General features: G+C 47.1%; 1 protein-coding gene across 2 annotated transcripts; it reads right to left on the reverse strand.

Annotated features, from left to right (window-relative positions):
• Positions 1-6,530: 6,530 nt before the first annotated feature.
• On the reverse strand, positions 6,531-13,499 carry LOC123187416 (transcription factor TGA2.1). 2 transcript variants are annotated; one of them, XM_044599280.1, is made up of 10 exons: positions 13,192-13,499; positions 12,615-12,669; positions 12,331-12,508; positions 10,133-10,219; positions 9,985-10,044; positions 8,054-8,131; positions 7,906-7,957; positions 7,501-7,772; positions 7,159-7,407; positions 6,531-7,040 (listed from the first exon to the last, which is right to left on the reverse strand). In XM_044599280.1, exons 3-10 carry the CDS (start codon positions 12,394-12,396, stop codon positions 6,894-6,896), a joined length of 1,011 nt encoding a protein of 336 aa, XP_044455215.1. In that variant the 5' UTR covers positions 12,397-12,508; positions 12,615-12,669; positions 13,192-13,499; the 3' UTR covers positions 6,531-6,893. The 2 variants fall into 2 exon arrangements, with proteins under 2 accessions (XP_044455215.1, XP_044455216.1); XM_044599281.1 differs by having other exon boundaries at positions 12,601-12,669.
• Positions 13,500-14,584: the final 1,085 nt, after the last annotated feature.

Raw genomic sequence — 14,584 nt, forward strand, 5'->3', positions numbered from 1 at the left:
TATCTCACGAGTTTAATTTCTCTAAATTTTGTAGACACCCACATGAAAAAGAATTGCCTGGTAGGGATGAAACTATTGGTCTTGCTTCTATTTCCATACATCCCACCGATCCTTTAGAACAATATTTGCTAGACCATGAAAATGATATGCATATGAATGACAGAAATGAAATAGATGAGATCTTCTTTAATCAAGCACCTATCCTTAATCATAATTTGCTTGTTGAAACTCTTGGAGATCCTCTTCCACCCAAGAGTGATCCTATGTTTGAATTAAAGAAATTACCTGATACATTGAAATATGCTTATCTTGATGAAAAGAAAATACATCAAGTTATTATCAATGCTAACCTTTCGGAGCGTGAAGAAAAGAGATTACTCAAAACTCTGAGGAGGCACTATGCTACTATTGGATATACTCTTGACGGTCTTAAGGGCATTAGTCCCACTTTATGTCAGCACAAGATTAATATGGAGCCTGATGATAAGCCCGTCGTTGATCATCAACGCCATTTGAACCCTAAGATGAATGATGTGGTAAGAACTGAAATATTAAAGCTTCTGGAAGCAGGTATAATTTATCCCATAGCTGATAGTAGATGGGTAAGTCCAATTCATTGTGTTCCTAAGAAAGGAGGCACTATAATTGTTACTAATGATAAAAATGAGCTTATTCCACAAAGAACTATAACTGGTTATAGGATGGTAATTGATATCAGGTAATTAAACAAAGCTACTAGAAAAGATCATTACCCCTTTCCTTTTATTGATCAAATGTTCGAAAGATTGTCTAAGCATACACACTTTTGTTTCCTTGATGGATATTCTTGTTTATCTCAAATACTTGTGTCAAAAAGAGGACCAAGAAAAAACTACTTTTACTTGTCCTTTTGGAAAATACTTCTGTTTCCTTGATGAATATTCTGGTTTTAGAAAGATTTTCTAAGCATACACATTTATGTTTCCTTGATGGATATTCTACTTTCTCTCAAATACCTGTGTCAAAAGAGGACCAAGAGAAAACTACTTTTACTTGTCCTTTTACTTGAGCGATTCCGACAGGGATACTTCACTCCGGAAGGGGGAAATTGAAGCCATCGACATCACCAACAATCCTCTCACCATGGGAGGACCAATCTTCATCAACAGCTTCACCGGCACCATCTCATCTCAAACTATAGTTCATCTCTTCTATTCAATCTTTGTCTCAAAACCTCATATTGGTACGTGTGGGTTGCTAGTATTGTTGATTACATCTTGTAGTTGACACTAGTTGGTTTATTTGGTGGAAGATTATATGTTCAGATCCTTGATGATATTTAATACCCCTATGACCTTGAACATGAATATGATTTTTGAGTAGTTAATTTTGTTCATGAGGACATGGGAGAAGTCATGTTATAAGTAATCATGTGCATTTGGTATTCGTTCGATATTTTGATTATATGTATGTTGTGGCTTCCGTTAGTGGTGTCATGTGAATGTCGACTATATGACACTTCACCATACTTGGGACTAAGAGAAGGCATTGTGGAGTAGTAATTAGATTATGGGTTACTAGAGTGACAAAAGCTTAGACCCTAGTTTATGCGCTATTTCGTAAGGGGCTAATTTGGATCCATATGTTTCATGCTATGGTTAGATTTATCTTAATTCTTATTTCGTAGTTGCGGATGCTTGAGAGAGGGGTAATCATAAGTGGGAGCCTTGTTGGAGTAAGAACGGCACCCAAGAACCGGTCCATCCACATATCAAATTATCAAAGTAGCGAATGTGGATCAAATAAACATGATGAAAGTAACTAGATGAATTCACATGTGTCCTCGAGAACGCTTTGCTTACTATAAGGAAAAGTTTCGGTATGTCCTTTACTATAAAAAGGATTGGGCTACCTTGCTGCACTTTGTTACTATTGTTACTTGTCACTTGTTACGAATTATCTTGCTACAAAACTATCTTACATTGCTACATTCAGTACTTGCAGAAAATACCTTGTTGAAAACCACTTGGCATTTCCTTATGTTCCTCGTTGGATTCAACACTCTTACTTATCGAAAGGACTACAATTGATCCTCTATACTTGTGGTCATCAAAGGCCTATGATAAGATATCATGAAATGTCATGTGGTGGGCCTTGGAGAAACACAAGGTCCCAGCAAAGTACATTACCCTCATCAAGGACATGTACGATAATATTGTGACAAGTGTTCAAACAAGTGATGGCGGCACTGATGACTTCCCGATTAAAATAGGACTGTACCAGGGGTCAGCTTTGAGCCCTTATCTTTTTTTCTTTGGTGATCGATGAGGTCACGAGGGATATACAAGGAGATATCCCATGGTGTATGCTCTTTATGGATGATATGGTGCTACTCAATGATAGTCGAACGGGTCAAGTAAGAAGTTAGAGCTATGAAGAAAAACCTTGGAATCGAATTTTTTAGACTTAATAGAACTAAAACCGAGTACATGAGGTGTGGTTTCAGTACTACTAGGCACTTGGAGGAGGAGGTTAGCCTTGATGGGCAGTTGGTGCCTCGGAAGGACACCTTTCGATATTTGGGGTCAATGTTGTATAAGGATGGGGATAGTGATGAAAATGTGAGCCATTGAATCAAAGCCGGATGGATAAAGTGGCGCCAACCTTCTGCCATTCTCTGTGACAAGAGGGTGCCACAAAAGATAAAAGGCAAGTTCTATACGATGGCGGTTCGACCCGCAATGTTGTATGGCTCTGAATGTTGACCGACTAAAAGGCGACATGTCCAACAGTTAGAACCATGAGTTTGTTTCTAGATCTTATGGGTTTCACATCTAGCCTATCCCAACTTTTTTGGGGCGTGCTACGCATCCGCCGGCTGCTCTTTTTTTAAAAAAATCGACCGGGTCGCAAGCCGTCAGTTTAGCACATCGAGCAGCCGAACGATGCCTTTATCATTGCAACAAAGATTTTATTGCAGAATTTATTTTGCAACAGATGTCTTGTTGCAGAAATATTGTGCAACAAAGTCTTGTTGCAGATTTATTTTGCAACCAAGGTGATGTTGCGGAATTTCTTTTTACTGTCTTCACTTTTTTGCAACACAAGTGTTGTTGCGGAAGGAGATTTTGCAACACATGTGATGTTGTAGAAAACATTAATGAAGATGAAGTTGAAGTGCCGCACCACTGTTGTTTGTCGTCGCCATCGCCGACAACTCAGTCACCATTCGCCATTGCTGGTGCAGACAACAGAGAGGCCACGAACTGGGGCAGACTAGAGCTCGTCGTGCACTCGCGTCGTGAGGTGCGGTTGCCATCTTCTCCGGCCACCGGTCCCCGTGCGAGCAAAGGCCATCCCGGAGTTGGGCGACGGACGGGAGCTTGACTTGAGGAGAGAGATGGCTTGATTTGGGGAAGGAACATATGTATAGAGAAGAAGGATGGTGGAGAGGATAATGTTGGGTGGTTGGTTGGATTGGAACATGTGAGAGACGCACGATTTTGTTTGATCTAATGACGCACCAAGCCGTGGATGCAGCGCCTTGATTGGTCGGTTGATGCCAATCGTTTTCAAATTTATTTAGGATTAAAGGCTTTGTTGTTGATGTATGAAGATCTGACAAAATAAATGTTCTTTATCCTTCAATACCATCATTTGTCCTTGTGGTGAGGATGGTTAACCCATGCGTGCGGGGGAGCGACCATGAGGTCACAGGTTCAAACCGTGGCCTATGTTTTCTTGTCAAACTTTCTAACTTAATTTGTATGATCGCTTTAAAGGGATATAAGGGCATCTTCAAGGTAGACCCTCAAAACACCGTATACGTCCGGACATAGATCTTCGAAAGCAGTTTGTCATCCAACACGGTACTCACACTAGTAGAAAACAGGGCTTTGGTCCAGGACGGCTCAGCCCATTAGTCCCGGTTCAATCTAGAACCGGGACCAATATGGGCATTGGTCCCGGTTCGTGAGCCCAGGGGGGCGGCCGGGCCACGTGGGCCATTGGTCCCGGTTCATCTGGACCTTTTGGTCCCGGTTGGTGGGATGAACCGGGACCAATGGGCCTTGCTCCTGGCCCACCACCATTGATCCCGGTTGGTGGCTTGAACCGGGACCAAAGACTCCCCTTTAGGCGTTGTTTGGATAGGGCGCATATACAGAATCTGATCTCTATAAACCAGGAAAACGGTTCAACCAAATAAAATTTTGTTTGGCTACAATTACTAATCCACGTTTATAGGAAACTTGGTTCTCCAAATCCTCGGATTTCAGGTTTGTGGAAAATCGACTATTATCCGTTTTTCCACAATCACGGTCGCCATATACGTGATCGTAACAGCTTTCCTCTCCACCTGGTTGTTTCCCAACAGCTTCGTGCCGTTTGTTGCGTTTTTTCGCCGCTCACCTCCAGCCTCGACATGGCCGCCGTCCGTGTGGACGGCATCGAGCACTCCCTTGAGATCTGCTCTTCCTGGTATGGATGCTCCTGGACGGCCAGCGTAGGCGCGGCGAAACTGCGAATGAGCTCAACCCGAGCAGAACCTATGCGGTGCCGATGAGGGATGCTCCTGGACGTCCAGCGTCGAGGGGCAGCGGACCAGCAGCTCCCCGAGCAGAGCCTATGCAAGCCGACGATGGATGCTTCTGTACGGCCAGCGCCGAGGGGCCGCGAACAGCGTGATGAGCGCGAGCAACAGCTCTCCTTGAGCAGAGCCTATGCGCGACCAGGGAAAGCCTCCGCGCGCGAACCGCGAAGTCATCGAGGCCATCCCGTAGGGAGGAGTACCGGCGTCTACGTGCTCGCAGGTGAGCTTGGGAACCCATCGGCAATGGCCAAAATTGAGGAAAGTAAGAGAGAGGTCATGGAAGGAAGCGAATCGGTATCTATCCAAACAAGGAAACACACAAGCCAGTTTTACCTTTTTCCAAACCCAAACGTGTTATTATGTAAATCAGTAATCCAAAGATTAATTAGCAAAACCGATTTTGCTAAAATCCTGCTATAAACTCATTTTCCATATACCAGCTGCTATCCAAACAAAGCCATAGTCCCGGCTCATGCCACCAACCGGGACCAATGAGGTGCCTATATATACCCCTTGCTCGCGAGCAGAGCACCCCAGTGCTCCCAAGTGCTCTGTTTTTCTCTGGCCGAGGGGGAGAATGATTGGTGGTGCTCTAGCTCACCTCCTATGCACACAAGGTGTTCGATGGAATGCCCGAGCCACACTACTTAAGCTTTCTCCTCTCCAAGCTCGACCTCCAAGCTCTATTTTACATAATATTTATCTAGGTTTAGTGGAGGCCCATCTGTCCCGATTCTGGATTGAACCGGGACTAAAGGGATAGGGCATTAGTATCGACCCTTTAGTCCCGGTTTCAGAACCGGGACAAAAGGCCCTTACGAACCGGGACTACAGGCCCTTTTTCTACCAGTGTCAGTTGATCCGCAAACCAGTCCAAACGTCTAAAATCCCACAAACCGGTCCGAATTCCAGCAAAGCCCTCTTCTGTTTCGTTTGGGATTTTGGACGTATTTACCTCTTTATTATTCATTTGTACCCTGCATGTCAATTGGCCAACTTTTGTGCGTTACACCTGCGGTTGGTTCATACTGCAAAACCTTTTTTTAGGAAAACAACAGGACTAGTAATCTGAGGGACAATATTTTCTGTGTTGGTTCCTACTGCAAAACCGTTTTCTTTTTTAGGAAAACAACACGACTCCACCGTGTACTTTTATTAATTTTGAAAATATAATACAACCATTTCGTGTTACATTTTTGTGTAGCAAAGCCAGTAACGGTATAATAATTAATCACCGTACTGCAGCCGCTTGCAAAACTATTCATTCTACAGATTTTGGCAAAAACCATCTTATTGGCTGTGCGTATCGTGCTATGCAGAGACCCTGCATTCTTTTGATGTGGTTGTATCATCTCGATATATCAATTCAATGAAATATCTTTTATCAAAATATATAATATACATTTCACAAAAGAAAAAAGATGAAACTAATTGACATCTCTAAGAGGATAAAAGAAAAAAGGAGTGAGACGCACATAATCACTGGCATGCGTCTTGCGTACTTCCTCCGCAAACAAATACTCCCTCCGTCCAGAAATACTTGTCGGAAAAATAGATGTATCTAGACGTATTTAATTCTACATACATTCATTTTTATGAGTATTTTCGAAGGATAAAAAAAAAAGAGTGAGACGCACATAATCCCTGGCATGCGTCTTACATACTTCCTCCACAAACAAATACTCCCTCTGTCCAAAAATACTTGTCGCAAACAAATACTCCCTCCATCAAGAAATATTTGTTGGAGAAATAGATGTTTCTAGATGTATTTTAATTCTACATACATCATTTTTATTCATTTTTTCAACAAGTATTTTCGGAAGAAGTGAGTATAAGACGTTTTAATATATTTACAGAGAAAGTACTATGGAATTTACCTACTGCTTTGTCTACAGACGCTCTCCAGACTGCAACAAGTAGCGTATGGATACAGTATAATCGTTTCATTACAAGCACAGAATTGAGCAACCAAATGGAACAAGTTCATATGTATTCACCATGTTCAACCACCACAGGGACAACAGCTAAAATACACGGAGCACCAATTTTCCAGCCACTACAGATCTGTGACACAACTTAATTAGGACTCGTCCTGACTTACCTAGTTTTTATTCCCAACACAGTTCTACAACCATTGTAACTTACAGGCTCCCCCCACCTACTTGTATACCACCTGAGTACAAACCCTGGACCCAAAAAGCAGCTACACATAATTATACAAGAAGAAAAGCTCGAATACCCAAATTATCTGCAGCAATATGAAGAGCACCCCCGGCGTTGTACACATCAGCTTGGGGGAAATCCAGCGCGCGATGATCCTTGGTTATTCCCTGGGCCTAGCAAGCCACAGAGAGCTCAGCGCGCGCAAACGCGAGAAGTAGTCATGTATAGCCAAAAGGGCGCGGGAGGCCTGACGGATCGTCAGGATCCGCTGCATCTGATGCAAGGTCTGCTGTCGCAGGTTGTCGGCCTGGTAGATACAAACGAAAGAACGTTATCAAATGAACCAAACTGATGAAAGTGAGCAGCTAATTCCATGCTGAAATATCACAGGTTCAAGACTGCAAGATGAAAGGAAAGAGGCCTGCCTGGCGAAGAAAGTTCTCGAGCGTTCCAAGCTTGCCCATGGCCATGGCCATCTGACCCATGTAGTTTGCAACATTCCCTGAAGAGCCAGCGGAGGAACCCAGAGATCCAGCCAAAGTCTCCGCCAGTGATTGCTGCAATGCTTCCATTCCTTGTGACAATGCATCCTCTGCCTGCTGGGAAGATTGCTGGAGGTTGGTCAATCCCAACATCTGCTGCTCGGTTAGCGGCTCCAGATGATTCACCAGCAGCTGAAATTTCATACCGCATTGAACAATCAGCTTACAGGACCAGCAAGGGAAATTGAACTAACAACAAACTCTGAGATTTAATACTTCACTCACCTTTAAGAGCTCGGATGGACGGAAACCCCCAAGCCACAGGAAGCACCTTTCGGCAGGCGTCTTCCACATGCCTGACAGTATATGGAACACATCAGCCTTGGCAGCTACACCTTTGACCTTAAATATTTCATCATAATGCCCCATTATCCCATCTACGATAAGGCGCAGGTCACTGTCACTTGCATGAGCATTAACTGCAGTCCTCAACTCATTGATTTGCTTGTTTTGGTCCTCAAGCCATCTAGTGTATTCTAGGTCGAAAGTCATTGCCCCTGCAAAGATAAGTTTACTGTTCAGATGAACCTCTAACATAGATTGATAACACAATACAATCGAACATTATATGTAACAAAAGGATGATGCTGCCAAAATTTATGGCAGAGAGAAATTTGGAGAAGAAAATACCATTTCCACTCATGGCATGGGTCTGGTCTCCGGAGCTAGAAATGAAGATTCCCTGCAAATAAATATCCAGCACGAGCATTAATAACAGCAAAAGCATACTCTACTGCAACAAGATATCACGGCCAACATTCAGCCAATAAAGATTTACCTGCTGACGAGCTTTCTGGAGCTCCTGCTCTAGTTGTGCAAGCTTCAGCTTGCTGCTTTCTAGCTGTTGCACATATGACTTCAAACAAACAGAAAACATAATCAGTGATTCCGAACAAATGAACAATCCAGTATTCACTATTCAGTGGAAATGAGAAGTACTAGTATTACACGAAGGCTTGTGCATGGAGAATTCAGTTAGTTGATCTAATTCAACTACCTCTGTGCACAGATAACTAAGAATTTATTCAAGTCTTGTATACTGAAACACATGAAGAAAATTATGACCAAACAAATAAAATGGAGCCATTATGCATATAGAACTACAGTAAAGAAACATGCCGTTGAGTTCATCAACACAACTACAAACAGCTCTGTTTCAACACAACCGAAAAGGCTCTCGCCCCACTTTATATATAAAGCAACGTACTACTCGAAACCACACACACAACACACACCCAAGGCTGGATACAACAGGCAAACGGACAGCCACACCACCCCAACCAATGCCAAGCCAACGACAAATGTGCAATAAGAGCCCTGCTTGAGGTCGTCGGAGATCTCCATGGCCGAGGTGTCACGAAGAGACGAAGCTGTACCCGACGAACAGCGGCCTCCGAGACGGCACCTTCAGGCAGGGAACGGCACCAGAATGCCGCCAAGGCCCGATCCAAAGATCATGATTTTCACCCGAAGCAATCCGAAGGAGGAGAGTAGCCGTGACGGCGCCTTCAGGAAGGACCACGCCCATGAACGACGCTGCCGACAGCCCGACAAAAGCCAAACAGGGATTACCCTCCGGCACTCACGCTCCACCTCCGAAACACCGCTGATCACCAAAACACCGGCCGCCACGCCGCCCAAACGACCATGGCCGCCAGCCCGCATCTAAGCCGCGAGCCTCACCCACGAGCACCGCGACTCCCACCACCAAGGCCGCCGCCCCGGGAACCCAAACCACCCCTCGACCGCCACCACGGCATAAGGACACCGACGACCGGTGAAGCCGGCCAGCACCAAGCAAGGGAGGGTCGTCACCGGCCGTCGGCCTTGCCGCAGCCACCCGCCGCTCCACCGGGGACAAGTGCCACCTACACGACCCATCTGGCTTCTCCAGATCTCGGTGTTGGCACGGCCAGGAGGCCCCCTGCCTCCCTCCCCGGGTCGCCCCTGCCACTACCGGCCTGCCGTCAACGCCACACGCTGGTCCACAACAGCAGCCAACAAGGTCGCCACCGGCCGCCCTCCCAGCCAAACGAGCAGAGGAGGGAGAGGTCGCCACCATTGTCGCGCCGCCACCCCCACCAGCAGATAGCCACGGCAGGAGTGGCAGCCCACGACCCGTGCTGCCCATGGCCCACACCACTTGAGGCCGGATCTGGCCGCGCCGCTGCATCCCACTGCCGCCACCGTCTCAGGCCCCAAGAGGCACTACTTCCGCGTCGCCCGTCACACCGCCGCCCCGGCACCGGCGCCAACCCACAATGGCAAGCCGCTGTGCTGCCGCGCCCAACGCGAAGCGCCGCATCTAGGCTTGGATGACCCGGCCCGCGCCGAATCCTCCACGCGAGGAGATGAGAACCCCCAGCCGCCCGCGCCGACGGGGCTTCACCAGGCCACGCCCTCTGGTGGTGGCGAGGGAGGAGGGGGAGCCCCGGCGGCGGCGCTAGGGTTTGCCTCCCAGTCACTCACGGGAGGGTAGGGCAGTTTCCTTTCCTTTTCCTGTTTCAAGACAACTACAAACAACTCTGCCCAGAACCTCTGAACTCCTTAATTCTTTAAGCAGAACTGCTGCCTTTCCTTTACAAGCATACTCTCAAATTACAGATCTAGCGTGAATCAGGTTAAATTACTAAATTAGGTTGAGTAGAAAGAGAAAATTCTGAACATAAGAGAGCAATGAAAAATAGGGGCAAGATTTATAGCAATTACCTTCTTCCTCAATCGACTTTTCCTTGCAGCCTCACGATTTTGAGCAAGACGACGCAATGTCTATTGTATGGAAAATATGACAAGAAATTAATAACATAAAAAGGCAAGAAACACAACAATATACAAGAAAAAAGAAAAGAAAAAATACCTTTTGGTCCAAGGGTTTGTCGGACCTGTCAGACCTATCCGAAGAATTAGAAGCCATGATTGCCCCACCACTTTGTCCTTGTTCTAACTGCAGACAGTAGACAACTTGAGAATGTTTAGAGTATCAATGAACAAGGAAAAATAAACTTATTAATTCCCTTTTTTGTAACAAACACAAAATGGTATGCACAACTGGCATTCCATACCGGACAAGATTCCAGCAGCTCAGGCTGAAATATAAAGTTCAGGTTAAACATTTCCATTCCAGTCGTACCAGTATCAGTCGACACAACCAACACTACCACCCTCTACGCTACTCTAGTTGCTTATAAAGGCATCAGCCGCACCGCATCTTGGTCTCCTCAGCGAGGTGGTACTATCCCACATGGTAGCGACAGCGAGGAGGAGGTAGGGGGAATGGGCCCATACTTCATTGCAGAGATTTGACCGGTGGGCTTCTTGCTCTTACAATGGGTCCGCATGCACTAGGTTAATACAAAGGCCAGGCCTAGTCCATTTTGTTGCCTTATTTTATTTATTTTCCTCTTCCTTTTATATTGTGTGCATCATGTATGTGTATACAGATGGGATGCATATGAATTATGAAAAGCCAGAACAGAACACTGGAATGCTCCGGTTCCAAGTAACAGAACAGAATTAACAAGTATTGAGTAAAACAGACTAAAAACTGCAAGTTTTAGTTGATAACTTTGGCATATAGTTGGCAGCTGATCCACTCTGAAGCACCAATCCACCCAGATTTGCCGTGTCAGTGTCCTGCACGCAGCCTATACGCAGGATACGGCTCTGTATGGACACGGCTTGGTACGCGAGGACATTAAGCGCAGCTCTGAGCCCAATAGAAGCCCACGAACCACGAATAACCCTAACATTTTCTCTCTCGCTCTCTGTTCGATCGCACGAGGAAGCTTTGGATCGACCCACTGCTGCCTGGAGTCGCCTCACCAACCTATCGACTTGCCTTGCCGCCACCTGGAGTCGCCTCAACCGACCTGTCGACTTGCCTCGCCGCCGCCTCGAGTGAGGTAATTGATTCCACCACCGCTGCCACCAACTGGAGTGGCTCGGCACCGCCGCCTAGAATCACCTCACCGACCTGTCGACTCGCCTCGCCGCCGCCTCGTGCGAGATAATTGATTCCGCCGCTGCTGCTGCCGCCTAGAGTGGCTGGCTGGCTGCTTGCAGGCGCTTATGTGTGTGCGCGTGCTTGCCGCTGGCGTATGCGTATGTGCTTGGTACTTGGCTGCTTGCTAAGTTGCTATTGTTTGCTGATGTTGCTGCTTTGCTGCTACTGCTAAGGAGATGCCATCTGCGGAGAGTGGCATGGAAGCAAGCCAACTTCTTTACTGGTTTCAACTTTTCACGCTTATCTATCTTAGATCGACAAAGCCTAATGCTATTATATGATGTACTCCCTCCGTAAAGAAATATAAGAGCGTTTAGATCACTAAAGTAGTGATCCAAACGCTCTTATATTTCTTTATAGAGGGAGTATTTTGCATACACCATGAGGATTGAAGACATTGATGATCATTCAGGACTTGAAAAGAGGCATGGAGGCAACCAATGGGGCAGTATTTTGATCTCATCTCATGCATTCTATTAAGTTTTGTCTTTATTACATGTCATTTTACTAATTATTTACATATATACTCGCCGTATTGCTGTTTCTAGATTGCCGTGTCCCCGTACTCGTATCTGTGTATAGGTAAGGGCACATCGGTGCTTCACAGCTGATCCATATGAGCAAGCGAAACAGCATGTGAATCGTAGGGTAAAAATGGTTGGTTTTAACTAACAATTCATTACTGCTGTTATAAAACATGATGATGCCCCCGGCAGTATATTTTTCAAGTTCTTGTCGCTCCAGAATCCAAGTCCTAGTAATTAGCAAATCCAAAAACAGCAGTGCTATAATATTTTTGCGGGAACAGCACTGCTCTATAACTTAAGATTATCAACTCCGCTGTTAAGCTATAACAATTAATTCCAAACACAGCGTGATTCACAGTTCAAATGCTAACATGGTGTTGAGCACAACAATTATCTATTTCATCTCTAGAAAAATGGTGCAGGTAAAGACATAGGTGCTTATTACATAGTTGAGTTCAACTTAAAGCCTCTTTAGATGAAAAGAAGGGGAAACAGTTAAAACCCAAAAGTAAGAAGCATGATTACCCTATAGATCTTGCCGTCGTTGTCTAGAACAGTTGAGTTGTCAGTCCTTGAGCTAGCATCTGCCATCACTCAGCGGACCACAATCACAAGGAGACAGCAAATCACTTTGCTCCCCCCTTCCTAACAGCAAAGCGGTGAGCCCAGCCCTTTGCTGCGCGAGATCGATCGTTGCCAGAATCTATTCATAACAATGGAAAAAAAAAGGTAAGCAACTCTGACAGAGAAGTAACTCAAAAACAGTAATTGCGTACATGTAACGAAATACAGTACATGGTTGTGCTTACTTCTCTCCAAGAGCCCAAGTCAGTAGCTGCCGAGGATTTACTACAACCGTATGGTCTGCAAAAGAAGGTGGCTTCCTTAGTGCGAGGTACACAGCACGATCCAAATCATTAGCATGTTGGAACAGGGATATGCACATTTATGAACTACTCCCTCCGTTCCAAATTACTTGTCTTGGATTTGTCTAGATACGGATGTATCTAGACTCATTTTAGTGCTAGATACCTCTGTATCTAGACAAATCCAAGACAAGTAATTCGGAACGGAGGGAGTAGTGCCGATCTGAAACCCTACAGGCTGGTGGTCAATCTCTCCGGAGGGCCACAGAAGTAGCTTGCACGGTGCCTGTGCCACTGGAGTAAGCACACGAATCCAGCCACCGGAAAACCATCACGAAACAGGGGCCGTTCTTCGCTCACTACTCTAGCCATGATCCATCCACCATATCGCATATACTGACAGTGACACGGTAGGTACAAAAACAGCTATCCTGATCCGGAACAGCAGAACCAACCGAAACAAGCAACGGGAAAGGGGGTTGATGGGGGAGACGAGCGAGCTCAGAGCGGGGGCGCATACGGGGTGCGGTCGGCGCGGTCGTCCTGAGCGGGGCTCGGCGTGGCGCCGGCGGGCCGCGGCCATGGTAGGTGGTCGGCCCTCGGGCCCCCGCCGGGGATGGATGGGGGAGAGCCTCAGAGCCGCAGCACCGAATCCGGTACGGCCTGGCCTCACGCGCGGCTTCTGCCCGGAGGCCGGCGACTCCTCCTCCTGTAGCAGCTCCGGCTCGCGGCGTCGGGGATTTGGTGGGGGGAGCGGCGGCGAATCGGGGAAGCTTCGAGAAGCTCTTTCGGGTGGTGGTGGTGGTGGAGGGCTAGTGGGAGGGAGGCCTGGGGGGCAGGGGAAGGCGCCAAAGCGGCGGGGCGCGGCCTGGACCCGGCGCACGGGCCGGCGTGCGGCTGACGCGCGGGCCACGGGGGACGCGTGGGCGCGGCTGGCTGGACTGATTAGGCGCGGGTGGCGTCAGTGTGCGGGCCACGGGGGACGCGTGGGCGCGGCTCGCTGGACTGATTAGGCGCGGGTGGCGTCAGTGTGCGGGCCCCGCGCGCCTCGCTCGCCTCACCAACTCCTCGCTCCGTGACGACGCGGGTGGCGTCTTTGACTTGCCCACCGGAGCGCGCGCGGCCGGCGTTATCCGCTGCGCCGAGGCCGCTGCCTGCGTGCGGTCCGGGGCTCGATGGCGCGCACGTGGTCGCTACGGTGAAACGACGCTGCCAGGCTTGGTTTAATTTAATTTATTTAATTTAACGGCGTTGTTCCAAGGGGTTCTTCTTGGTGCCATCGTAATTTGCCGTGGATCATTGTGTTGTGGCCTTCGGCTTTCTTGCTTTTTTCTGAGGGGTGATTCGTTTGTTTACCTGTACTGTGCTGCTATATCCAAAGAGACAATACACACCATTTTTTACATAGGAGGAAGGGCCGGAACAGGACGAAAATGCATCATTGATCGTCAAGCAGCGTTACTGAGCGGGAACCCTCGCCCAGTCCAGCATATGAACGCTTTTCAGGAAGCAATAAGAAACTGTGAGTTGCGAGACTTGGGTTACATTGGAGACCCATTCACATGGCGTCGAGGCAGAATTCGTGCGCGACTGGATAGAGGGCTGGTAAATGAGGCTTGGGCATCGATCTTCCCCCATACTGCACTGGTAAATACAGAATTCAATCACTCAGACCACCGCCCTCTTCTTGTTGATACAAATTACTATTTCCATGCGAATGGTGCGACTAATGGTCAGACTAGGAGATTCGAAGCAAGATGGCTACGAGAGAGTACGTTCGATGCCGCTGTAACAGAAGCATGGGCGAAGGTAGAAGCTGACCCGAATGCTACGAATATTTATGAGAAACTTAACCTGATGCATGCACAGTTTCATGATTGGGATCAGCGGGTTTTCAAAAAACCTAGAAAGAG

This window comes from Triticum aestivum, chromosome 2A (genome assembly GCF_018294505.1).
Source record: "Triticum aestivum cultivar Chinese Spring chromosome 2A, IWGSC CS RefSeq v2.1, whole genome shotgun sequence".
In the NCBI taxonomy this organism is placed as follows: domain Eukaryota; kingdom Viridiplantae; phylum Streptophyta; class Magnoliopsida; order Poales; family Poaceae; genus Triticum; species Triticum aestivum.